Source organism: Pelodiscus sinensis, chromosome 1, assembly GCF_052426305.1.
Source record: "Pelodiscus sinensis isolate ZL-2025 chromosome 1, ASM5242630v1, whole genome shotgun sequence".
Classification (NCBI taxonomy): domain Eukaryota; kingdom Metazoa; phylum Chordata; order Testudines; family Trionychidae; genus Pelodiscus; species Pelodiscus sinensis.
The window spans coordinates 135865558-135890558 of NC_143052.1; the positions used below are offsets into that span (position 1 = coordinate 135865558).

Below are 25001 nucleotides of genomic sequence, written 5' to 3' on the forward strand. Positions count from 1 at the left end.
GTTTCCTCCCATATTTGTATTTCCTACAACTTCACACAAAGCCTATAAAACTCCCGGTGGGGTCTGTTTCTGGGCCATCGAGCCAGAGGGAACATTTCTGAGAGAAACAGGAAATGATTTTACATCATCGCAGGCTTATCCTTATTCCCAGGATTGCTAGGAAGAGATGGGATCCACTTTACCCAGAGAGGAAAGCTTCAGGGGGTAGCCAAGTTAGTCTATACAAGACAAACTTAAAAAAACAGCAAGTAGTTTGGTAGCACTTTAAAGACTAAAAAAACCATGTAGATGGTAACATGAGTTTTCATGAACGCAGCCCACTTCTTCAGATGACCAGAGTGTTGGATGTCTAGGACCAAAATAAAGAGAGGAGAAGGGGGTGTGTGTGGAAAAAGGAAAAGATGGGGGGGGCAAGAAGAAGGTAGTGGGTAAAAAATGTATCAAGGGGAAAGCTGAGCTGGAATGTAATAGAAAAAACAAATAGTTTCTCACTACCTAAATGCTGGACAGTCAAAAGAGGCAGATACGAACCATTAATTAGCAAACCACAAATGGTCAGGTAGCACTTAAAGACTGACAAAACATGTAGATGGTATCATGAGAGTCTACATAGACAAAGAACCATTGTTGCCTTCATTGTCTGATAGACTGATAATGACTCAGCAATCCGGTATCTTTATTCAGTCCATAGGTGTGAGAATTGCACTTGTGAATGAGTTGTAGTTCCAGTCCTTCTCTCTGTATTTGGCTTGTGGAATTGATTTGTTAGAAAACAGTACTTGAAGATCTGTTAATGAATTTCCAGAGAGATTAAAGTGTTCTCCAACAGGTTTTTGTATGTTCCCTTTATGGATATCTGATTTGTGTCCATTAATTATTTCCCATAAGGACTGTCCAGTTTGTCCAAAATATATTGCAGTGGGGCATTGCTGGCATTTGATGGCATAGATTAAATTACTGTTAAATGAGCCTCTGATTTGGTGGCTTATGTAGTTGGCTCTGGTAATGAATTCACTTGTATCAATATGTGGGCAGAGTTGGCACCCGGCTGATTGCAAGGCTGGGTTCCTGGATGTTTATGATGTAGTTGTGTAGCATGGTTACCAGAAAGAATTTGTTTCAGGTTGGGGGGGGGGGGGTTCTGTAAGCGAAAATAGGTCTTTCCCCCAAGGCCTCTGAGAGTGAGGGATCATTTTCCAAGATAAGCTGTAGATGGCAGATAATGTGTTGGAAGGGTTTGAGTTGTGGACTGTAGGTAATGACAAGTGGAATACTGTTATTTTCTCTTTTGGGTCTGTCTTGAAGCAATTCATGTCTGGGTACTTTTTTGGCTCAGTCAATCTGGTTTTTTTTCACTTCTCCAGGTGGGTACTTCATTTTTAGGAATGTTCTATAAAGATTCTGTAGGTATTTGTCTTTGTCTGTGGGATTGGAGCAAATCTGGTTGTATCTTAGGGCTTGGCTGTACACAATAGATTGAGAAATTGTGTCTGGATGGCAGCTGGAGGCATGAAGGTAAGTGTAGCGTTCGGTGGGTTTCTGATATAGGGTGGTGGAAATTTGCCCATTATTTAATTGTACTGTAGTGTCCAGGAAGTGGATTTCCCGTGTGCACTGGTCCAGGCTAAGACTGATGGTGGGGTGAAAGTTATTGAAATCCTTGTGAAATTCTTCAAGATTCTTCTTTCTGTAGGTCCATATGATCAAGATGTCATCAATGTAGCATAAGTAAAGTAAGGGTATGTCTACACTACCCCGCTAGTTCGAACTAGCGGGGTAATGTAGGCATACCGCACTTGCAAATGAAGCCCGGGATTTGAATTTCCTGGGCTTCATTTGCATAAGCGGGGAGCCGCCATTTTTAAATCCCCGCTGCTTCGAACCCCGTGCAGCGCGGCTACACGGGGCTCGAACTAGGTAGTTCGGACTAGGGTGCCTATTCCGAACTACCGGTACACCTCATTTCACGAGGAGTAACGGTAGTTCGGAATAGGCACCCTAGTCCGAACTACCTAGTTCGAGCCCCGTGTAGCCGCGCTGCACGGGGTTCGAAGCAGCGGGGATTTAAAAATGGTGGCTCCCCACTTATGCAAATGAAGCCCGGGAAATTCAAATCCCGGGCTTCATTTGCAAGTGCGGTATGCATACATTACCCCGCTAGTTCGAACTAGGAGGGTAGTGTAGACATACCCTTAGAGTGTTATGGGGCAAGAGCTGAGGAAACATTGTTTGAGGTCAGCCATAACGATGTTGGCATATTGTGGTGCCATGTGAGTCCGCTGACATGAAGATACAAATTATCTCCAAACTGAAAGTTGTTGTGGGTGACAACAAAGTCGCAGAGCTCTGTAACTAGGTGTGCAGTGTTGTTATCGGGGTTGGTGTTCCTGATGCCTGTAATCCGTCTTCACGTGGAATGTTGGTGTAAAGGGCTTTTGCATCCATAGTGGCCAGGATGGTATTTTCAGGTAGATTGCTGATGTTTTGAAGTTTCTTCAGGAAGTCAGTGGTGTCACGGAGTTAGTTAGGAGTGCTGGTAGCATAGGGTCTGAGGAGGGAGTCAATATAGCCAGATAATCCTGTTGTAAGTGTGCCAATGCTTGTGATGATGGATCGTCCAGGATGATTTAGTTGGGATTGGTCCTACTTTGGGCAGGGGGCTGGACTTAATGATCTCCTGAGGCCTCCTCCAGCTCTAGGATTCTGTGATTCTATGATTCTATATGCTCCAGTCAAATTATTCTGATACCGATCCCCCGGAATCAGCCTGACCCACATCATCATAGCCCGTCTCTTCAGGAGGCAGGAATGCAGTTTCATTCTTTGTCTCAGACACACCTTCATTCCTTAGCAAGTGCAGCGTCCAGTCTGAAAACACCAAGGGGAACACACACGGTCAGTGGATCACTCATGGCTGTTTGGTGCTGTATAGTAAAGGGAGGCTGCACTCTCCAGTCTAGGATAGAAGCTGCCCCCCTTCAGTTTTCTGATTGGTCTCAGACAAGTTCTCATTTGTCATCACTGGACAGATTCTGGAAGCAAACCCTTGGTTTTCAGAGAAGTTAGTCTCTCCAAGGACCAAGCTCTCACTTCATATGCAAAAACCAAGGAGCTCTGAGATAAGGACACCCTACAGTTTACTCTCCCGTAACAACACGCATAAGCACAGTACTCTTATCAGGAACTGAGCAACACACATTTCATCACTGCTGCACCTCCTTTGAGGTGGGATGGCCGATGGTGTCTCTGTACATGATACAACGGGGTGGGGAAGGGAGGTTTTGGCCAAGGACAATGGGCAAAGGCCAGCCTTTACAGGGAATATCCTGGGTTCTTTCAAATTACTGCAAGGACTCTGCTTTTCCTGTCCCCACTGCAGATCCTGACACCTGTTCCTTCAGGGAAAAGGGAAAAGGAGAGTTTCTCTCACAGACACTGGCTTAGCCAGAGCTGTTCCCTGGCTGCACAGAGCACATTTCCAAACACCCCACTCGGTAGAAACACTGGGAAGTGTGAACTTACTTGTCTCTAAATCCCTGTTCCTGTCCCACCTCGCACGGCCTTCCCCATCATTCTGCCCCAAACCAGGCTCCTCTTCAGGGTCAGAAACTTTGCTGATATCATCGTATCCATCTCCTGGAGCATCAGCAGGCAGTGCAGGGGCATCTGATGGGAAGATGTGAGGTAGCTAAGCATATTTTCACAGCAAAGATAGAAATAAACCAGAAGGGGCAGATGCATCAGTTTCATTGGTCCCTAGGGGCCTCTTACCATGCAACTCGTAGAATGACCTGGTGTCTGTTTTTTTAAGGAAACACCTGGTCTCAAAGGGACCCTGACAGGCTCCCTGGCTCTGGAAGGTTTCCCAGAAGCAGAAATATGTCCCTCAGCTCCTAGGTGGAGAGATGGCCAAGAGGAGTTGCATGCGCTCACCTCACCCCAAGTTCTGGATTCACAACTCCCATTGCCCAGGACCTGTGTCCAGGGGGGGGGTGAGGGAGTGACACCTGCAAGTGGAGGCAGTGCCTAGAGCTACCTGGCCATACCTCCACCCCAGAGCTGAGGGAATGTCACCACTTCTGGGGCGCTGCCAGAGGTAAGTGTCACCTGGAGCTCTCACCCTTCCCACACCCCAGCCCTGAGCCCTCTCCTGCGCCCAAACTCACCCCCCCCGCCCAGCCCAGATCCCACTCCTGCACCCTGAACGCCTCATTTCTGACCCCACTCAGGAGCCTGCACTCCCAGCCCAGACCCCTCCCACATTCCAACCTCCTGTTTCATCTGGGAACCCTCTCCCATGCTCTGATACTCTCAGCCCCACCCCCTAGCCCAGGGCTCCCTATTGCTCCCCCACAAACCCCTCACACCTTGTCCCAGCCAGGAACCCAACCCCCAGCCAAAGCTCCCATCTCTTCTTTCATGCAAACCCCAGTCCCAGACCACAGCCCCCTGTCAAACCCTGAATCCTCATTACTGGCCCTACTGGGGAACCGGCCTCCCCAGCCAGAACCCTCACCCCACCCACAACCTAAGCCCTACCACAGGCCAGTAAAAGTGAGTTTTCCTCTCCAGAACACACATGGAGTCAGCGCCTGTGCTCATGGCAGGGAGGGCCGCAGGCCTGTGACCTGAGCCAAGTTCACTGCAGGCAACTCCTCAGCAAACTGCTCCTTCCCTCTCTGCAATGGGCCCTGTCATGTCCTAGAACATCCCATGCTTCCCTACCGCCATCTCCACACAGCTCTTGAAATGGATCCGCTCAGCACCCCAGCACTACTTTGATCAACAAGACAGGGGGGTGAGCTTTGTGGTTTTCTTAACAAACCGCTACTGTCCCTACTGGAAATGCAGTTAGTCTGGGAGAGGTAACGGTGCTTCCAGGCAGTGGATTCACTGCTCACCTCTGCTGGCTGGAGTCTGGGGCACCTCATTCCAGGCAGGCTCCTCCACGTTGTCATAATCCAGCTCAGACCCCACCGGGGAAGGTTCCTCTGGAACAGAAAACACCCCACTCAGCCTCTGGCCCTTAGCACCAGGGCATTTCCAATGGTTTGTGAGAGGGGAGTCGCAGGTGCCCGTGGGGAGCTGGGCACACGTCAGAGAGCTACAGTCAAAGAGGAGGCCCCAGAAAAACCAGGGGCCAGTCTTCTCCCTGCAGAACCCAACAGCAGCTCTTTTGTGTGTGTCCATGGGCGCCGGAGCCGGGCTTGTGCTGAGCTCACTGTCTGGAACTTGGGCGCTGCCAGGCCAGAGCTGCCCTGTGTGACTCCAGCTGTACCCTGCAGGCAGGTGTGAATGCTCCTGTCACACTTGGAAGGGGGAACATCCCTGCTGCAGGGAATAAAGCTCCTGCTGGGTGCTCACTGGCCTGGTCCTTTGTGAGTTCTGCTCTCCACCTGCCTCTCAGGCAGCCCAGTGCTTGGCTTGGCCACACTCCTGCTTCTCAGCACAACTGGCTCCATCTGCCCAGTGTCCAATCCCCCCACTACAGTCTAAGGTGCTGGTTGGACCCTAAATTCAGGGGCTGCTGGAGAGCAGTGAGGAGGAAATGCCGCCCTGTTTGTCATTAGAGATGGGCCCAGGCCAGGAAGTTCAGATCCAAGGGTTTGTTCAGCCCATTAGAGCGACAGGTGCCAGCTGCAAAACTGAGCTCCAGGGCAGGGATCAGAATCGGCAAATCTCCCTCCCTCACAGCTCAGGGGGTTGAGATCTGTGAGCTGGGCTGGGCCCCTCTGTAATAACAACAGTGCACAAACTTCCCCCTCTCTCAGGGCTGGGAGATGAACCCTGTGAGCGCTGACACCGTTATCCAAAGCGACTCAGCCCTGGGAGCTCGCAGGGAGCCACTCCCACGGGTCTGTGCTCAGAGATGGTCACATGTTCCCATTCGGAGGCTCTGAAAGAAACCCTGTTCAATGGGCTCAGACCCAGCTGTGTGAAGCGGGAGCCAGGTGAGGGGAAAGTACTGTGACTGCAGCACGAGTCAGAACAATTTTCCCCCTGATTTGCCCTCATCTGGGTCTCTGGCCTGCGTCTGCTCCTCCCCCGTTACCTTGCTTTGATCCTGGGTCGTTTTCCCCCTCGCTGTCCCCGATGTAATACTGCAGCTTCCTCACGGAGCCATCTGAGTAGGAGCCTGGAGAGAGGAGAACGAGAAATTCACCCCAATGAGAGTAGCTGAGCCGCGGGACTGGGCACACACCCAGGGGCTCAGTTTGCTCCTCCTGTGAGTGTGTGAGCATGGGGGTACAAAAGTCAGGTTCTGGGGGTAGGGAGGGGCTCAGAGCAGGGGGTGGGTGGCTCAGGGCGGGGGACTGGAAGATATAGAAGGCTCAAGACAGGGCTTGGGGACTTAGGGAAAGAGTGGAAGGTTGTGGGGGTTTTAGGGCAGGGGATGGAGGTGCAGGACTAGGGCAGGAGGCTGTGGTGTCTAGGGGAGTGTACTAGGCCACGCGTGGCGGTGAGGGTAGTGCTGCTTTGGTGGTGGCTCTGCATGGGGTGGGAGGGAGGATGGGGCTGCAAACCCTTGCTGGTGGCTCCTCCCAGGGAGTGCGGCCTTGGTCCCCATAGGGGAGCTGCCACTGGAGCAGTGCCACCCTCACCACCATGGGCAGCCCCGGTAAGTCCCCCTCTGATTCCCAGCCCCCTGCTCTGAGCCTTCACACCTTGCCCAGAGTCCTGCACTTCTCACCCCCTTCCCTGATTCCTGCTCCCCAGGGGAGTGCCGGGGCTCCCTTCCTGTCCAGCCCTGGGGCAGAGGGCCAGAGGGAAGGGTTTGGCCTGAGGCTTTGAGGCGCCTCCGCCTGTACGGCTGTCAATGGCTTTGACATAATCACGGGGTGCCCAGGCCAGTGCTGCCCTAAGCAACTGCCTAGTTTGCCTAGGCTCACGGGCCGCTCCTGCTGCTGGGAAACGCACTGCTCACCTCGGTCATCTGGAGTCTGGGGCACCTCGTTCCAGGCAGGCTCCTCCACGTTGTCATAATCCAGCTCAGACCCCGCCAGGGAAGCTTCCTCTGGAACAGAAAACACCCCACTCAGCCTCTGGCCCTTAGCACCAGGGCATTTCCCACGGCATGTGAAAGGGGAGTCGCAGGTGCCCGTGGGGAGCAGGGCAGATGTCAGAGAGCTACAGTCAAAGAGGAGGCCCTGGAACAACCAGGGGCCAGTCCTCTCCCTGCAGAACCCAACAGCAGCTCCTTTGTGTGTGGCCATGGGCGATGGAGCCGGACTTGTGCTGCCAGAGCAGGGGGCTGGGCAGGGGGCTGGGGTGTCTGGACAAGCGTACTAGGCCACGTGTGGCAGTGAGGGTAGTGCTGCTTTGGTGGTGGCTCTGCATGTGGGGTGAGGGGAGGATGGGACTGCAGACCCTTGCTGGTGGCTCCTCCCATTGGTTATGGCTGTGTGGTTTGTCTGCTGTAGCTCCCACCACAAGAAGCACTGTTGTCAGGTATCAGAGGGGTAGCCATGTTACTCTGGATCTGCAAAAGCGACAGAGTCCTGTAGTACCTCAGGGTATGTCTACACTAGCCCCCTAGTTCAAACTAGGGTGGCTAATGTAGGCATTCAAACTTGCAAATGAAGCCCAGGGTTTAAATATCCCAGGCTTCATTTGAATGTTCCCAGGAGGGCACCATTTTTAAATCCCCTTTGTTCGAACTGACTGCCTGTGACTACACGCGGCAGTCAGAAGTTAATGAGGAGTAACGGTAATTCAAATTAGGAGCTTCAATTCAAACTACCTAGTCCATGCCGCGTGTAGCCCGGGGCAGGTAGTTCGAACTACAGGGCATTTAAAAATGGGGGTGCCCAGGAAAATGCAAATAAAGCCTAGGATATTTAAATCCCGGGCTTCATTTGCAAGTTTGAATGCCTACATTAGCCACCCTAGTTTGAACTAGTGTGGCTAGTGTAGACATACCCTTAGTCTATAATGTGCCACAGGACTCTTTGTCACTATTGTCAGGGTTGAAGCTGTGCCCTCTGCCCCTCCCCAGGAAGAGCTGCCTGCCAGGGAGTGCAGCCCTGGTCCCCAGAGGGGAGCTGCCACTGGAGCAGTGCCACCCTCACCACCACGGGCAGCCCCGGTAAGTCCCCCCCTGATTCCCAGCCCCCTGTTCTGAGCCTTTATGCCTTGCCCTGAGTCCTGCACTTCTCACCCCCTTCTGTGCTCCCTGCTCCCCAGAGGAGTGTCGGGGCTCCCTTCCTGTCCAGCCCTGGGGCAGAGGGCCAGAGGGAAGGGTTTGGCCTGAGGTGAGAGCAGGGGCCACTTACCCAGTCAGCACCCCAAGCATGGTGCTGCTAGAAGCTACCCCTTGGTACATTTTGTGGTTTTATTAACAAGCCCCTATTGTCTCTGCTGGGCAGAAGTGGCCTGAGGCCGGTTGTGGCAGCTGGCGCCCCAGGCAGAAGGTGCGATTGGAGCACCCACATGCATGGCCGTCAATGGCCGTGATGTAAACATGGGGCGTCTGGGCCAGTGGCGCCCTAGGCAACTGCTTAGTTTGCCTAGGCTCACGGGCTGCCCCTGCTGCTGGGAAACACACTGCTCACCTTGGTCATCTGGAGTTTGGGGCACCTCGTTCCAGGCAGGCTCCTCCACATTGTCGTAATCCAGCTCAGACCCCGCCAGGGAAGCTTCCTCTGGAACAGAAAACACCCCACTCAGCCTCTGGCCCTTAGCACCAGGGCATTTCCCACGGCATGTGAAAGGGGAGTCGCAGGTGCCTGTGGGGAGCAGGGCACACGTCAGAGAGCTACAGTGAAAGAGGAGGCCCCAGAACAACCAGAGGCAAGTCCTGTCCCTGCAGAACCCAACAGCAGCTCCTTTGTGTGTGTCCATGGGCACTGGAGACGAGCTTGTGCCGAGCTTAGAGGCCAGAACTTGGGTGCTGCCAGGCCACAGCTGCCCCATGTGACTCCAGCTGCACCCTGCAGGCAGGTGTGAATGCTCCTGTCATGCCGGGGAGGGGGAATGTCCCCGCTGCAAGGAATAAAGCTCCTGCTGGGCTGGGAGACAAACCCCGCTGAGCACTGACACCGTTATCCAAAGTGACTCAGCTGGCGAACTCACTGGGAGCCACTCCCAGGGCTCTGTGCTCAGAGATGGTCACATGTTTCCATCTGGAGGCTCTGACAGAAACCCTGTTCAATGGGCTTAGACCCAGCTGTGTGAAGCAGGAGCTGAGTGAGGGGAAACGGCTGTGACTGCAGCACATTTCAAAGCAATTCTCTGCTTTGCCCTTATCTGGGTCTTTGAAGTAGGAATAAGAGATCCTCCGGAATAGGGCTTTATTCTGGAGGATCGGGCCAGTCTAGATGCTCTTTTCCGGCTTTTCTACAAGCCGGAAAAAAGCGGCGGACATCTTTATTTAAATCCCGCGGGGATATTTAAATCCCCCGCGGATTTCCCTATTACGAAGTTTAAAATTAGCATGCCCTTTCGGAAACGGGGCCAGTGTAGACGTAGCCTGTGAGTGTGGAAAATGGAGGGCACAACATAATCTGACCTGAAAGGTGCCGGGGTGAGTGATGACAGATTCTCTGGTTGACGTGGTTCAACTCTGGTTGGTTCCATTTCCCTCTGCCACTGTTCTCCCGCGAACAGTTCCTGTCATAGCATTATCAACTATGGCATCATCTATCTTCCCAATTTGGTGTTTGATGGGCTTTATCGCCTCCACTCGACTTTCCCATTGCGTGACACTCAGGGGTTGCAATATCAGAGAGGATGTTCCCAGATGTTGCTTCAAAATTTTCCATCGATGAGTTGATGCAGGAAAAAATACATATATGCTTTGAATTACATTAAAAATTCAGCAGCCTCACTAGAAGCTGATGCTGCATCACAGACCACCAACTTCAGTGAATGAGAACTGCATGGCACAAAAAAAGCTCAAGGGTTTGACTCTCGGATCCGTGTCTGCACTCCTCTGTTATTTCCTCTCATGTTGGCACCATTATCATAGTTCTGACCTCTCATGTCAGCTATCACAATTCCTGTATTTTCCAGCTTTTTAAGAAGCACATTTGTCATACCAGCTCCTGTAGTATCATCAGTGTCAATAAATTCTAGAAAACACTCTGACAGTCACCATTGCAGGGACAATTTCACTAGGTTCTGTTGTTACAAAACGCACCATTAAAGTCATTTGTTCCATATGGCCGATGTCAGGTGTGCAGTCCAGAATAACTGAGTAATATCTTGCTGACTTCAGATCTGCCACAATCTTCTGTTTGAATTTTGTTGCCAGTAACTGTATATTCTCATTTTGAATTGTTTTTCCAAGGTAGTAGTATGTGAACATTTCTTTGGTGGTGACTCTTAGAAGCTCCTGGAGTACAGCATCAAACTCAGCCATTAGCTCCACAATTTTAAGGAAGCTTCCATTATTTGGCACATACAACTGATCTGAAGTGCCATGCAGTGCTAGGTTTTGGGTAGCTGTTAAGGAGGATGAAAGGCTCAGGGGAAGAGAGCATTCAATGGGAGCAGACGGAAACCATCCCATAGTTGGGACCCTCCTTCCAAAGGATGTTATGGTCTTATCTCTCACTGAGGATACCTCTCCGGGGGAGGCAATGTCAGTTCTTAGGAAGAGGCAGGCGTTAGTAGTGGGTGATTCGATCCTTAGAAATATTGATAGTTGGGTTTGTGATGACCGGGAGAACCATATGGTGACTTGACTGCCTGGTGCGAAGGTTGTGGATCTCTCGAGGTACCTAGATGTGTAGTGCTGGGGAGGAATTGGTGGTCGTGGTACATGTAGGTACCAATGACGTCAGAAAAGGTAGGAGAGATGTCCTGGAGGCCAAATTTAGGCTGCTAGGAAGGATACTGAAATCCAGGACCTCTATGGTGGCATTCTCAGAAATGCTTCCTGTTCCACACGCAGGACCAAGTAGGCAGGCAGAACTTCAAAATCTCAATACATGGATGAGAAAGGTGTAGGGAGAAGGTGGTTTAGATTTATTAGGAACTGGGGACACTTTTGGAAGAGGGGGATCCTATACAGGAAGGATGGATTCCACCTAAGCCAAGGTGGCACTAAACATTAAAAAGGTCATAGAGAAATTTTTAAACTAAGAGATGGGGGAAAGCCGATTGGTGTAGAGGAGCACGTGGATCAGACAGAGACTTCTCTTAGAGGAGAGTCCATTCATAGAGATTATCTATGTTTTAGTCAGAAAGAGAGGAGGAGAGATGATAAAGTATGGGCCAGATCAGACAAACAATCACATATAAAAGAATCTAATACATCAGGGAAGGGCAGACAAATAAACAATGGCAATTATTTAAAGTGCTTCTACACAAATGCTAGAAGTCTAAATAATAAGATGGGTGAATTAGAGTGCCTCGTATTAAAGGAGGAGATTGACATAATAGACATCACAGAAACCTGGTAGAATGAGGACAATCAGTGGGACACAATCATACCGTGATATAAAATATATCGGAAGGACAGAATAGGTTGTACGGGTGGTGGAGTGGCACTATATGTGAAAGATAATATAGAATCAAATGAAGTAAAAATCTTAAATGAATCAAAATGTTCCATAGAATCACTATGAATAGTAATTCCATGCTCTAATAAGAATATAACGGTAGGGATCTATTATCAACCACCTGACCAGGACAGTGATACTGACGTTGAAATCCTAAGGGAGAATAGAGAAGGTATAAAAATAAAAAACTCAGTAATAATAGGGGATTTCCATTATCCCCATATTGACTGGGTACATGTCACATCAGGATGAGATGCAGAGATAAAATTTCTCAATGCCTTAAATAACTGCTTTTTGGAGCAGCTGGTACAAGAACCCACAAGGGGAGAAGCAATTCTTGATTTAGTCCTGAGTGGAGCGCAGGATCTGGTCCAGGAGGTAACTATTACAGGACCGCTTGAGACTAGTGACCATAATATAATAACTTTTAACATTCCTGTGGTGGGAAGAACACCTCAGCAGTCCAACACTCTGGAATTTAATTTCAAAAAGGGGAATTACACAAACATGAGGAGGTTAGTTAAACAGAAATTAAAAGGCACCGTGACTAGAACAAAATTCCTGCAAGCTGCATGGAAACTTTTCAAAGACACTATAATAGAGGTCCAAATTAAATGTATACCCCAAATTAAAAAAACATAGGAAGAGACCTAAAAAAGAGCCACCATGGCTTAACAACCATCTAAAAGAAGCAGTGAGAGATAAAAAGGCATCTTTTAAAAAGTGGAAGTCCAATCCCAGGGAAGTAAATAGGAAGGAACACAAACACTGCCAAATTAAGTGTACAAATGTAATAAGAAAAGCTAAAAGAGATTTTGAGGAACAGCTAGCCAAAAACTCAAAAAGTAATAGCAAAATGTTTAAATACATTAGAAGTATGAAGCCTGCTAAAAAAACCAGTGGGGTCCCTGGATGATTGAGATACAAAAGGAGCAATCAAGAACGATAAAGCCATTGCGGAGAGACTACATGATTTCTTTGCTTCAGTCTTCATGGCTGAGGATGTTAGGAAGATTCCCAAACATGCACCATCCTTTGTGGGTGATGAATCTGAGGAACTGTCCCGGATTAAAGTGTCATTAGAGGAGGTTTTGGAACAAATAGAAAAACAGTAACAAATCACCTGGACCAGATGGCATTCAACCAAGGGATCTGAAAGAACTCAAATGTGAAATTGCAGAAATATTAACTGTGGTTTGTAACCTATCCTTTAAATCAGCTTCTGTACCTAAGGACTGGAAGACAGCTAACATAAAACCAATATTTAAAAAGGGCTTTTGAGGCAATCCTGGCAATTACAGGCCAGCAAGTCTAACGTCAATACCGTGCAAATTAGTTGAAGCAATAGTAAAGAATAAAATTGTCAGACACGTAGAAGAACATAATTTGTTGGGCAAAAGTCAACATGGTTTCTGTAAAGGGAAATCATGTTTTACTAATCTACTGGAGTTCTTTGAAGGGGTTAACAAACATGTGGACAAGAGGGATCCAGTAGATACAGTATACTTAGATTTCCAGAAAGCCTTTGACAAGGTCCCTCACCAAAGGCTCTTGTCTAAATTAGGTTGTCATGGGATAAGAGGGAAGATCCTTTCATGGAATGAGAACTGGTTAAAAGACAGGAAACAAAGAGTAGGAATAAAAGGTAAATTTTCAGAATGGAGAGATGTAACTAGTGGTTTCTCCCAAGGGTCAGTCCTCGGACCAATCCTATTCAACTTATTCATAAACAATCTAGAGAAAGGGGTGAGCTGTGAGGTGGCAAAGTTTGAGGACGATACTTAACTGTTCAAGATTGTCAAGACCAAAGCAGACTTTAAAGAACTTCAAAAAAATCTCACCAAACTGAGTGATTGGGCAACAAAATGGCAAATTAAATTTAATGTGGATAAGTGTAAAGTAATGCACACTGGAAACAATAACCTCAACTATATATACAATATGATGGGGCTAATTTAGCTACAAGTAGTCAGGAAAGATAGTTCTTTGAAAACATCCACGCAGTGTGCAGCGGCAGTCAAAAAACAAATAGGATGCTAGGAATTATTTTAAAAGAGATAGAGAATAAGACGAATAATATCTTTCTGCCCCTGTATAAAACTATAGTACACCCACATCTTTATTACTGTGTACAGATGTGGTCTCCTCACCTCAAAAAAAGATATTTTGGCATTAGAAAAGGTTCAGAAAAGAGCAACTAAAATGATTAGCGGTTTGGAACGGGTCCCATATGAGGAGAGGCTAAAGAGACTGAGACTTTTTAGTTTAGAAGAGGGGGATATGATAGAGGTATATAAAATAATGAGTGGTGTGGAGAGAGTGAATAAAGAAAAGTTATTTACTTGTTCCCATAATATAAGAACTGGAGGACACCAAATGAAATTAATGGATAGCAGGTTTAAAACTAATAAAAGAAAGTTCTTCTTCACACAGCGCACAGTCAGCCTGTGGAACTCTTTGCGAAAGGAGGCCGCGAAGGCTAGGACTATAACAGAGTTTTAAAAAAGAGCTAAAAAAATACATGAAGGTTAGGTCCATAAAAGGCTATTAGCCAGGGTGTAAGGAATGGTGCCCCTGGCCTCTGTTTGCCAAAGGCTGGAGAAGGATGGTAGGAAACAAATTGCTTGATCATTGTCTTCAGTTCACCTGATGATCATCTCTATGGTGGCCTTTAACCTTAGTATCATCCAAAGTTCTTTCCACCTATGGAATGCTCTCTGATGATTTGCTGCCTTCTCATGGGATGCCAGATTTCTAGCCAGATTTTTCCAGTCCTTTGTTCCTGTAGACTCCAATGTGTCTGGAACATTAGACTGGAATAATATGCAGTATATTGGGTTTTTGAGCCCATAAGCCATGGCCTCTTCACTTTGTCACCATTGGGGATTTCAAGCCAGCAATGTGTTGGATGGAAACATCTATTTTCATTGTCTTTGGGGAACATGAAGTTTTTCACTTGCTGTAGCCCATGCAATATAAGGAAGTCCCTCAGGCTACTGTTCAAGTGGGTCCACAGTCCTGGATCATCTAGACTTAAAGAACTAAACTGAACATCAACTGTTTCTTGTGCCTCCACCACACTCTTCTCTGATCTACACTTTTCTTCAGAAATGTGCATGGTTACATCCATTTGAGATGCTGCAGTAGCTGCCAGGTCACCTGCACTCTGACTAACTGGAAGATCAGGCATCTCCTCACCACTCACAGGGGCTGGAAGGCTCACCGTGAACATGTGTGTCTATGGGTGTGTCTAGACTACAGAGTTTTGTTGACAAAAGTGGACTTTTGTCGACAAAACTATACCTGCGTCTACACTACTGCTGAGTTCCGTCGACATAATGACGACAGAACTCAGCAGTTTTGTCGACGCTGGTAAACCTCATTTTACGAGGCATAACGCCTTCTGTCGACAGAAGGTGTTATTGCATGTAGGGTTGTGTCTTTACTACAGGGTTTTTTCAACAAAGCAGCTTGCTTTGTCAACAGAACTGAATATAGTCTATACGCTCTTTGTCGACAGAAGCTTTGTCAACAGTATCTGTCGACAAAACTTCTGTCGACAAAACCCAGTAGTCTAGACATACCCTATGTATCTCAGGAGAGCTCCTTCCTGCTTAGATAGAACAGCGTCCTTTGCTTTCTTTCTTTTTCTGAATGCTGCCCCAGAGGGCCGTTTTCTTCTTTCACTCATGACTGCTGGTCTGTGCCAGCTACAGTGGCTCTCAGCACTCAGTTGAAGGGGACAAATAAGCAGGCTGGTAGCAGGGCCTGAGTGTGGGAAGATATCAGCATCTTAAGGTCCTAACTGGCTCCTCCTAATTCAGTTGACTGCCTGTTCTCCTCAAGTGGGTTCAGAGAAGCAGCAGGAAACAGGAAGCTCCCCGAGAAGCTGGTGTTAATCAATCCAGGCTCCTGGGGGTGCTAGAGAGGTACATAAGAGGCTCCTCCTCCTCTCTTTCCCTGCAGCTCCTGCTGCTTTCAGTTATTCCCTCTCACTTCTTCTCCTGCCTGCCTGCTATGTCTCTTGTGCCCTCCTTCCTCCAACACAGCACTCCACCATCTCTGTGCATCTAGAGCCGAGACAATACATATGCACCAGTAGCAGACACAATTTTCTACACTCTGGGTCCTAGTGGCACCCCCCCCTTCCAGTCTGGCACCTGCAGCGGCTGCCTCAGTTCACCTCATGGTAAGGCCAGCCCTGCATAGAACTCTAGAACTGGAAGGGACCTCAAGAGCATGGGTGCCCCATTAGCCACACTCCCTGGCCCCATTACCTTCTCCCCTCCCTTCATCATCCTGTCCCTTTCCCACTGACACCTCCCCTCCTGCCCTTTTCCTCATTGTCTGCACTTGGCCCCCTGGCATTTGTCTCTCTGCTACCCTGTCCTTTTGGTGCCTTCCCCTTTCTTCCCCTTCTCCACTCCCCCTCCGCACAAGCCTCTTCCTCTCCCAGCCCTTCCCCTAGTTTTCTCCGTATCCCTCCCCTACCTTCTGCCTTCCACTTTGTGGGGTCGGAGTCTGCGCTCCGCCCCAGAAGTCCCCAAACTCCGAACCCGCAACTCAGCCGTGTGGCGCAACTCAGCGCTGAGCAGTTTTAAAGTCCCTGGCTGTGAGGTCACATCATGTTTGGGCGTCTCCCCACCCACCTGTTTGAGCAGCAGCCAGCAAGGGGGAGCTGAGTGAAAGTTGCACACGGCAGGGACAGGCCGGGGCTGGGGGAGAAATGCTCTGGGGTCGGGGTGAGAGGATGTGCTGGGGGGTCGGGCGGGGCCCACTCCAAGCAGGGCTGGAGAGACCCAGCTCCAAATATTGGTGGAAAAGGGCCCCCGGCTCTGAATATTGCTGGAGCATGGGCACCACAAGCCCATATACCTTGCCGCTCATGCTCAAGAGATCAAGTCCAGTCCCCTGTGCTCACAGTAGGACCAAGCATTGTCTAGACCAGTGGTCCCCAACTTTTTGGGGCTGCCGGGAACCTGGGGTTGGGGCCACCCACACACCCGGGGCGGGGCCACCCATGCGCCTGGGGTGGGGACTCTTACACGCCAGGCGACCGGGGGTGGGGCCACCCATACGCTGCATGACTGGGGGCAGGGCTGGCCCCGATCACTCGGCGGGGCGCATAAATGGCTCAGTGGGCGCCATGACACCTACAGGCACTGCGGCACCCGCGGGCACCACATTGGGAACCACTGGTCTAGACCATCCCCGACAGGTGTCTATCTAACCAGTTCTTAAATATCTCCAGTGGTGGAGATTCCACAACCTCCTTAGGCAATGTATTCCAGTGTTTAACCACCCTGACAGGAAGTTTTTCCTAATGTCCAACTTAAACCTCCCTTGGTGCAGTTTAAGGCCATTGCTTCTTGTCCTATCCTCAGAGGCCAAGGAGAACAATTTTTCCCCCTCCTCCCTGTGACATCCTTTTGGATACCTAAAAAACGCTATCACGTCCCCTCTTAGTAATAGAATCATAAGGCTGGAAGAGATCTCAGGAGGTCATCAAGTCCAGACCCCTGTCCGAAGAAGGATCAATCCCAACTAAATCATCCCAGGCAGGGCTCTGTCAATCCAGGACTTAAAAACCTCTACATATGGAGATTCCACGCCCTCCCTAGGGAACCCATTCCAATGCTTCACCACTCTCCTAGTGAAATAGTTTTTCCTAATATCCAACCTAAACCTCCCCCACTGTAACTTGAGACCATTGCTCCTTGTTCTGCCATCCGTCACTACTGTGAACAGCCTTTCTCCATCTGTTTTGGAACCTCCCTTCAGGAAGTTGAAGGGTGCAATCAAATCCCCCCTCACTCTTTCCTTCTGCAGACTAAATAAGCCCAAATCCCTCAGCCTCTCCTCGTAGGTCAAGTGCTCCAGCCCCCTAATTATCTTTGTTGTCCTCCACTGGACTGTCTCCAATGCATCCATATCCTTTCTGTAGTGTGTGGGCCCAGAATTGGATGCAATATTCCAGTTGTGGCCTCACCAGTGCTGAATAAAGCAGAGTAATCACTTCTCTAGATCTGATGGAAATGCTTCTCCTCATGATACCTAATATGCCATTAGTCTTCTTGGCTACAAGGGCACCCTGTTGACTCATATCCAGCTTCTCATCCACTGTAATCCCCAGCTCGTTTTCTGCTGAACTGCTACCTAGCCAGTTGGTCCCCAGCCTGTAACAATGCTTGGCATTCTTTCGTCCCAAGTGCAGCACTCTGCACTTGCCCTCGTTAAACCTTATCAGATTTCTTTTAGCCCAATCCTCTAATCTAAGTCACTGTGGACCCTATATCTGCTCTCCAGCATATCTACCTCTCCCCACAAATTTGCTGAGGGTGAAATCCAGGTTTTTAATGAGTGACTTGCTCAAGGTCATTCTTGGCTGTATTATTAGTTCCTACATGGAGAAGCAGGAAAGGGTAGCGATCTGAAGGTTTGATCACTTTTGGAAGACTCTTGCTCACTTCCTGAATTTGAGCTCCTGGTAAGCAGCACACTTCTCGAGATTGCAGATCTGGTTGGCAGATGGATGACTCAGTCCCTCTTAGGAGGAAGTCTCCAGCCACCACTACCCATCTTCTTCTCTGGGGAGGTGGGGTGGTCATGGAACCTCCATCCCTAGAACTATGCATCCCATGTCTTCTGGTGGATGGCCTCTCCTTCTGATCTCTTGCCTGAGAGGTCCCTGCCAAAGCATTCTCCACTGCAGTGCCTGGGCAGAGAGCCTGAAGTGGTTACTTACCTCCACTGGAACTGAGGATACCTGAGTTGGCTTCCTTCTCTGGAGATTACATGCTGGCAGTTTTCTTCCTTGTTCTGTACTGCCCTCACTGATTCTTCAGCCTGCTGTGTCTGCAGGATTAAATGCTGCCTTCTACTGAAGGAGTCTTCATCCTCTCTGATGGATCATAGGATTGACACTTGGGCCTCAAGTTCTTAATTTTTTCCTTCTAAAATGGCAACCAGCTTGCACTTAGTGCAGATGAAATCCCTTCTATCTTCCGAAAGGAAGACAAACATGGCACATGCTGTGCAGGTAACAACATACCTGCCTTTCTTCTGAGAAATGCCTCCATCTTCTCTTTTCCAAACTAAACAAGCCCAATTCCTTCAGCCTTGCCTCATAGCTCATGTTTTCTAGACCTTTAATAATTTTTGTTGCTCTTCTTTGGACCTTCTCCAATTTGTCCTCATCTTTCCTTAAATGTGGTGCCCAGAACTGGACACAATACTCCAACTGATGCCTAATCAGCACAAAGTAAGAACAGACTAATTACTTTTTGTGTCTTCCTTACAACACTCCTGTTAATGCACCCCAGAATCATGTCTGCTTTTTTTGCAACAGTGTCATACTGTTGACTAATATTCAGCTTGTGCTCCGCTATGACCCCTAGATCCCTTTCTGCAGGACTTCTTAGACAGTCACTTCCCATTCTGTATGTGTGAAACTGATTGTTCCTTCCTAAGTAGAGCACTTTGCATTTGTCCTTAATAAACTTCATCCTATTTACCTCAGACCATTTATCCAGTTTGTCCAGATCATTTTCAATTATGACCCTATCCTCCAAATTAGAGACAAATTCTAACAGAAAAGTAATCTGAAATTTAAAGAAAGAAACAAGATGTTTTGTTTAGAAAATACTGAAATCAAATGAATGTGCGTGAATGAGTGTGTGGAAGAATTGGGTAAAACTGACATGAATCTGTGAAATGTTCTGGAGTCCTCTGGCACCTTATAGACTAACTGAAGTGTTGGAGCATAAGCTTTAGTGGGCAAACACCCACTTCGTCAGATGCATGTGACGAAGTGGGTCTTTGCCCACGAAAGCTTATGCTCCAACACTTCAGTTAGTCTATAAGGTGCCACAGGATTCCTCGTCGCTTTTGCAGATTCAGACTAACACGGCTAATCCTCGGATACTTGAAATGTTTTGGTGTCTCAGATTCTGCATTTTTACCCAAACTCTTTGTAATGAACCTTGTGCCCAGCTCCAATGACAAGCTTACAGGGCTAAAGTTGAAGTGATTCACCTCTCAGTCAAGGCCTGAGATGGAAAGGAGAGCTGGCCCCTGTGAAGCATGAGACACACTGACCTGAGCGACCGAACACCTCCTGCTTCTCTCTGATCAGGTTATAGTCAATCTCCTCATACACTGCCTCAGAAGAGGGATCCAAGGGACTTTGGGAACCTGAAAACAAAGGGCAGAGTTTGTACAGAGTCAGAGGAGCCAGAGATGGGAAACACCATGAGATCATTCAACTCCCTCCCCTTGGGCCTAGCACGAGCCTGAACCTACAGGACATTCCCACTTCTCTGTCCAGGTAACAGGGACAGCCTCCCTTTCCACAGCCTCCCTTTGATAATGGCTCCAAGGGCAAATTACCAGTCAGGAAGCTTCATCACATTCATCTCAAATCTTGCCCCATTTATCCTGATTCTTTCCCTTTGGAGAAGCCCAATTCCTTCAGCCTTGCCTCATAACTCATGTTTTCTAGACATTTAATCATCTTTGTTGCTCTTCTTTGGACTTTCTCCAATTTGTCCCCATCTTTCCTGAAATGTGGTGCCCAGAACTGGACTCAGTACTCCAGTTGAGGCCTAATCAGCACAGAGTAGAGCAGAAGAATTACTTTTTGTGTCTTCCTTACAACACTCCTGTTAATGCACCCCAGAATAGTTTGCTTTTTTTGCAATAATGTCACACTGTTGACTCATATTTAGCTTGTGGTCCACTATGACCCCTAGATCCCTCTCTTCAGGACTCCTTAGACAGTCCTTTCCCATTCTGTATGTGTGAAATGTATTGTTCCTTCCTAAGTGGAGCACTTCGCATTTGTCCTTATTAAATTTCATCCTATTTACCTCAGACCATTTATCCAGTTTGTTCAGATCATTTTCAATTATGACCCTATCCTCCAAATTAGAGACAAATTCTAACAGAAAAGTAATCTGAAATTTAAAGAAAGAAACAAGACATTTTGTTTAGAAAATACTGAAATCAAATGAATGTGAGTGAATGAGTGTGTGGAGGAATTGGGTAAAACTGCATGAATCTGTGAAACGTTTTGGTGTCTCTGATTTTGCATTATTAACCCAATCTTTTTGTAATGAACCTTGTGCCCATCTCCAATGACAAGCTTACAGGGCTGAAGCTGCTGCGATTCACCACTCAGTCAAGGCCTGAGATGGAAAGGAGAGCTGGTCCCTGTGAAGCATGAGACACACTGACCTGAGCGACCGAACATCTCCTGCTTCTCTCTGATCAGGTTATAGTCAATCTCCTCGTACATCGCCTCAGAGGAGGGATCCAAGGGACTTTGGGGGCCTGAAAACAAAGGGCAGAGTTTGTACAGAGTCAGAGGAGCCAGAGATGGGAAACACCATGGCTATGTCTAGACTACATGGTTCCATCCACGGAGCCATGTAAAATAGTTTATTCGGCATAGTCAAAGAAGTGGGGATTGAAATTATCCCCGCTTCATTAAAATAAAAACAGCTGCTGTGCTGTGCCGACGATCAGCTGATCCCGCACAGCGCGGCAGTCTAGACGCGGCGCGGTCAACAAGGGAAGCCTTTGTCAACTGCTCCGGGAAACCTTATTTCACGAGGCATACCGGAGCAGTTGACAAAGGCTTCCCTTGTTGACCGTGTCGCATCTAGACTGCCACGCTGTGCTGGATCAGCTGATCGTCGGCACAGCACAGCAGCTGTTTTTATTTTAATGAAGCGGGGATAATTTCAATCCCCACTTCTTTGACTATGCCGAATAAACTAGTTTACATGGCTCCGTGGATGGAACCATGTAGTCTAGACATAGCCCATGAGATCATTCAACTCCCTCCTCTTGGGCCTACGATGAGTCTGAACCTACCGCACATTCCCACTGCTCTGTCCAGGTAACGGGGACAGCCTCCCTTTCCACAGCCTCCCTTTGATAATGGCTCCAAGGGCAAGTTCCCAGTCAGGAAGCTTCCTCACATTCATCTCAAACCTTGCCCCATTAATCCTGACTCTTCCCCTTTGGAGCACCTTGCATCGTTCTTCCCCCACCCCAGTGTTTACACCCATCTGCAAAATGATGCTAACCCTTTATTTTCATTGAATTTAAGGCCTGTATAACACGTGACCACAGAGCGCTGGGTGGCACCTTGTGACTGCTGGCAGCACACTGCTCACAGCCCCTAGGGAGAAGCACAGTGTAGGGCTGGCCTAAAAGCAGACTGCTTTGCTGGGGTATCAAGGGGAAGGCAGGAGCCTGCAGCCTCAAAACCCCCTGGCCAGAAGCTGATGGAACAGGGGGTTCTGCCCAGAAGCTGGAGACAGCTGGAGGTCTAAGGTCTGACAAGGCACCCTGGAGCTCCTCACTAGGGTGGTACAGATTCAGCTTCCCTGAGCCTGTGATGCTCCCTAGCGAGTAGCATCTCCAGAGTTCATGGCTGGGCTGTTCCACTGCCAGACATCGGTTGAAACAATAAATCAGAGATGAGTTGACAGGCACCCTCAGCCACCCTTCCCAGCCTAGCATCCCCTCTCCCTGACACCAGCAGCCTCTGCTCCTGCAGGGGTGTTTCACCAAGTCATGCCCATCAGGACCCACCTCTGCGCTGGGCCCTGGCACGTCGCACCTGCACACCCAAGATGATTAAGACCAGGCAGAGCAGGGCCCCCAGGATAATGTAGACCACGGGCACCGTGACTCTCCCACTGTCGGTCGCAGGGCGGCGTGGGGGACCTGAATGGAAAGGAACAGGGCACAGGGAGAGAAGGGTCAGTGAGAGTCGGGGGGCGGGAGGGCAGGTCTGCTGGGTAATAGGCTGGTAAACTGTGCACTGTGGGGGCAGCGCACAGGCTGCTGCTTAACTCTTAGGCCAGGGCCTGTCAATACACAGGAATCCTCCTGCTCAGCAGATGGAGTCTTGAGATTTCACAGGCCATGGGAAGGGGCCCTGCCCTCCGGCTATGGCTTGCAGCTCCTCCTGTGGGACCCAGTCCCAGGGAAATGCAGTCCAGTGAATGGGCTGGGTTGTCCACGTGACATGACCATAGAATTTAACAATATTATAAACCTTTAATTTCAGTGCTGCACAAACTGAAAGGGGAACTCTGGTCATTTAATACCCTGTTAATTTGCCCTTCAGCTGTTACTCAGACACATGGCCAACAGCACACAGAATTGTGAGGAATTCTAGACCTGACCCAAAATGCACAGCCTGGGCTTAGCTCTGACTGTTCATCCCAAAAGGATACCTCACCATAGAGCTACTTAATGGCTTTTCTTGGATCTCACGCACCTTATCTTATAAAATTAATTAATTTCTAAGTTTGTTGTCAATCAGACTGTTTTGTCTCTAAAACAGACTGTGAAAAGATTGTTGTTTCTTCTACTGCATATTTAAGAATAGCTCCACTGAGACATGAGCAACAACAAACGTTCTATGCTAACCCTTCATGAATTGAACAGATTGTGTACACGTGTGTGTGTGTGCCCGCGCCTGTGCAAATAGTTTTAGATTTACCAGTGCAAGAAATATGGGTTTCGTCACTTTTATCACAGGACTCCGCATTCCATGGGTCTGACTGGCACTGCCAAAGGGAGCTTTGCTGCTCCCTGCACACAACTTTGTCCAGCCATCTGGGACCAGAGCCTGTTCCATATGCATAGTCTGCTTCAATATACCCTCCATCCCCACAGTTCAGCTGCTTGCAGATGATTGACACAGCGACTCCAGACATCTGATAGGAGCAAACGCTGCCCCATGTCCCATTGTAGAAAACCTCCAGCCGCCCTGCACAGTCACTGCCACTCGCCAGCCGCAGGTCTGTGAACTCTAGAAGGGAATACACAAAAGAGAATTTAAATTGTCTTACTCTGACATGAAGTGGGTTGTGCAGAGTGAAATCCCAGGCACAAGTGAGACCCTTGGGCTTCTCCTCAGGAGCCAACGGCAGAGAGGATCACTCCAGGAATCAGAGACACTTTTCCACACCACAGGCCTGTTAGCGATAGAGAGGGCATCTCTGGGAGGCCACCAATTGCCCCAGCTGTGTCTGGATTTTAATCGATTAAAGCCAGAAAGGATGGTGATAGCGATAGGCCAGATGCCAGCTCTTGCCCAGGCTACAGCTATCAGCTAAGGACTGACAGTCTCATAGCTGGGGATCTGACCAGGTCACCTGTGCATTAATTTTGTTCAAAATACGTGTTTGTCATGTAAGAATTGCCATCTATAACTGGTAAGTGTAGTCCCCATGCCCACTCACTACTCCCGTCTCTCTCTCCAAGGTTCCCATTAGCCTGTTTTGCCGCCACATGGCCCTGGGTGCTCATGTCCAGTTATTTCTCCACTGGGGCCCTGTCCCCTTTCTGTCACTGGTTTCCATGACAGTCTCCTTCAGACACCAGTGAAGCAGCATTCTAACACCGTGGAAATCCTGAAATATCTCCAGTGCCTCTGGGTGGGAGCTGAGGATTCTCTAATGGTGACTTAGATAGGTAGTTACACAATGGAATGGGAGGCAGAGATGTTGTTCTCAGGGATCCCCTTAAACATCCAAACCTTCCCTCCATTAAATCCCCTGGTAACCAAGCTCGCGGGAGCGCTCCCAGACCAGACCTGAGCAGAGAACTCCCGCGTCCTGTTTGTGTCTGCAGTTGTGCTGGTCCCAGGGTGCGAAAGGACAGGCCCAGAGATCGGATTCGTTCCCAGAGCACTTCACATCGTCCAGCCAGATCTGCCCGGACCCTTGCCCGTAATGAGCAGAGACAGTTGCATTGATGGCGCGTCCACATCCCAGCTGTTTGCAAATGACATCGGCGTCTGGCAGGTCCCAAGAATCATCACAGACTGTCCCCCAGGTGCCATTGTAATAAATCTCCACTCTCCCGGCACAGCGACCCGGCCCATTCGCCAGCCTGATCCGCCTGCTCCCTGTGGGACAGATCCCAGCGGTTAGTGCTTGTCGCCCTGCTGCCCAGAGCACGTGTGTGAGATCGGGAAACGACTCACCCGAGCAAACGACACCGACGTCCTTGGCAATTCCTGCCTGGGCCGGCTCAGACGGGGAGTTGTCACAGCCAATCAGATGAGTTTCGTTCCCTGCACACTGGACCCTTCTCATCCCCACGGGGCCCATCCCTCGCTCAGACGAAGGGGGGTTATAAGCTCTCTCAGCTGCTCCGCACTGGAGCTGCCTGCAGACCACGCTGGCATCGTTCATGTCCCACTGGTCATCCAGCACCCTGTGCCACACACCTTGGAGGGAAATCTCCACTCTGCCATCGCATCGGCCATCTCCACTCAGCAGCCGCAGCGCCCCAGAGAGACCTGGGCCTAGCAGACAGAAAACACACTTAGTATGGCTCACTGCTGTACACTAGGAATAACAGTGTGAGATGCTGTGTGGAATATGGAGGATGGTTTGTAATATCATTGGTACCAGTGCTTTTTTTTTTTAGATGGTACTGCCTGGTACACAGTACTGGCACCTCCAG

The 25001-nt window shown here is 49.1% G+C and overlaps 1 protein-coding gene across 1 annotated transcript in view; it reads right to left on the reverse strand.

Moving 5' to 3' along the window:
• Positions 1-2719: 2719 nt before the first annotated feature.
• The window catches only part of LOC142829940 (scavenger receptor cysteine-rich type 1 protein M130-like), a 70982-nt gene continuing 48700 nt past the window's right edge, over positions 2720-25001 (reverse strand). The window contains 9 exon segments of the mRNA XM_089774575.1: positions 2720-2868; positions 3523-3666; positions 4902-4991; positions 6053-6136; positions 19602-19697; positions 22107-22241; positions 23002-23337; positions 24124-24438; positions 24517-24834. Of these exon segments, the coding sequence (XP_089630701.1) occupies positions 2720-2868; positions 3523-3666; positions 4902-4991; positions 6053-6136; positions 19602-19697; positions 22107-22241; positions 23002-23337; positions 24124-24438; positions 24517-24834 (1667 nt within the window).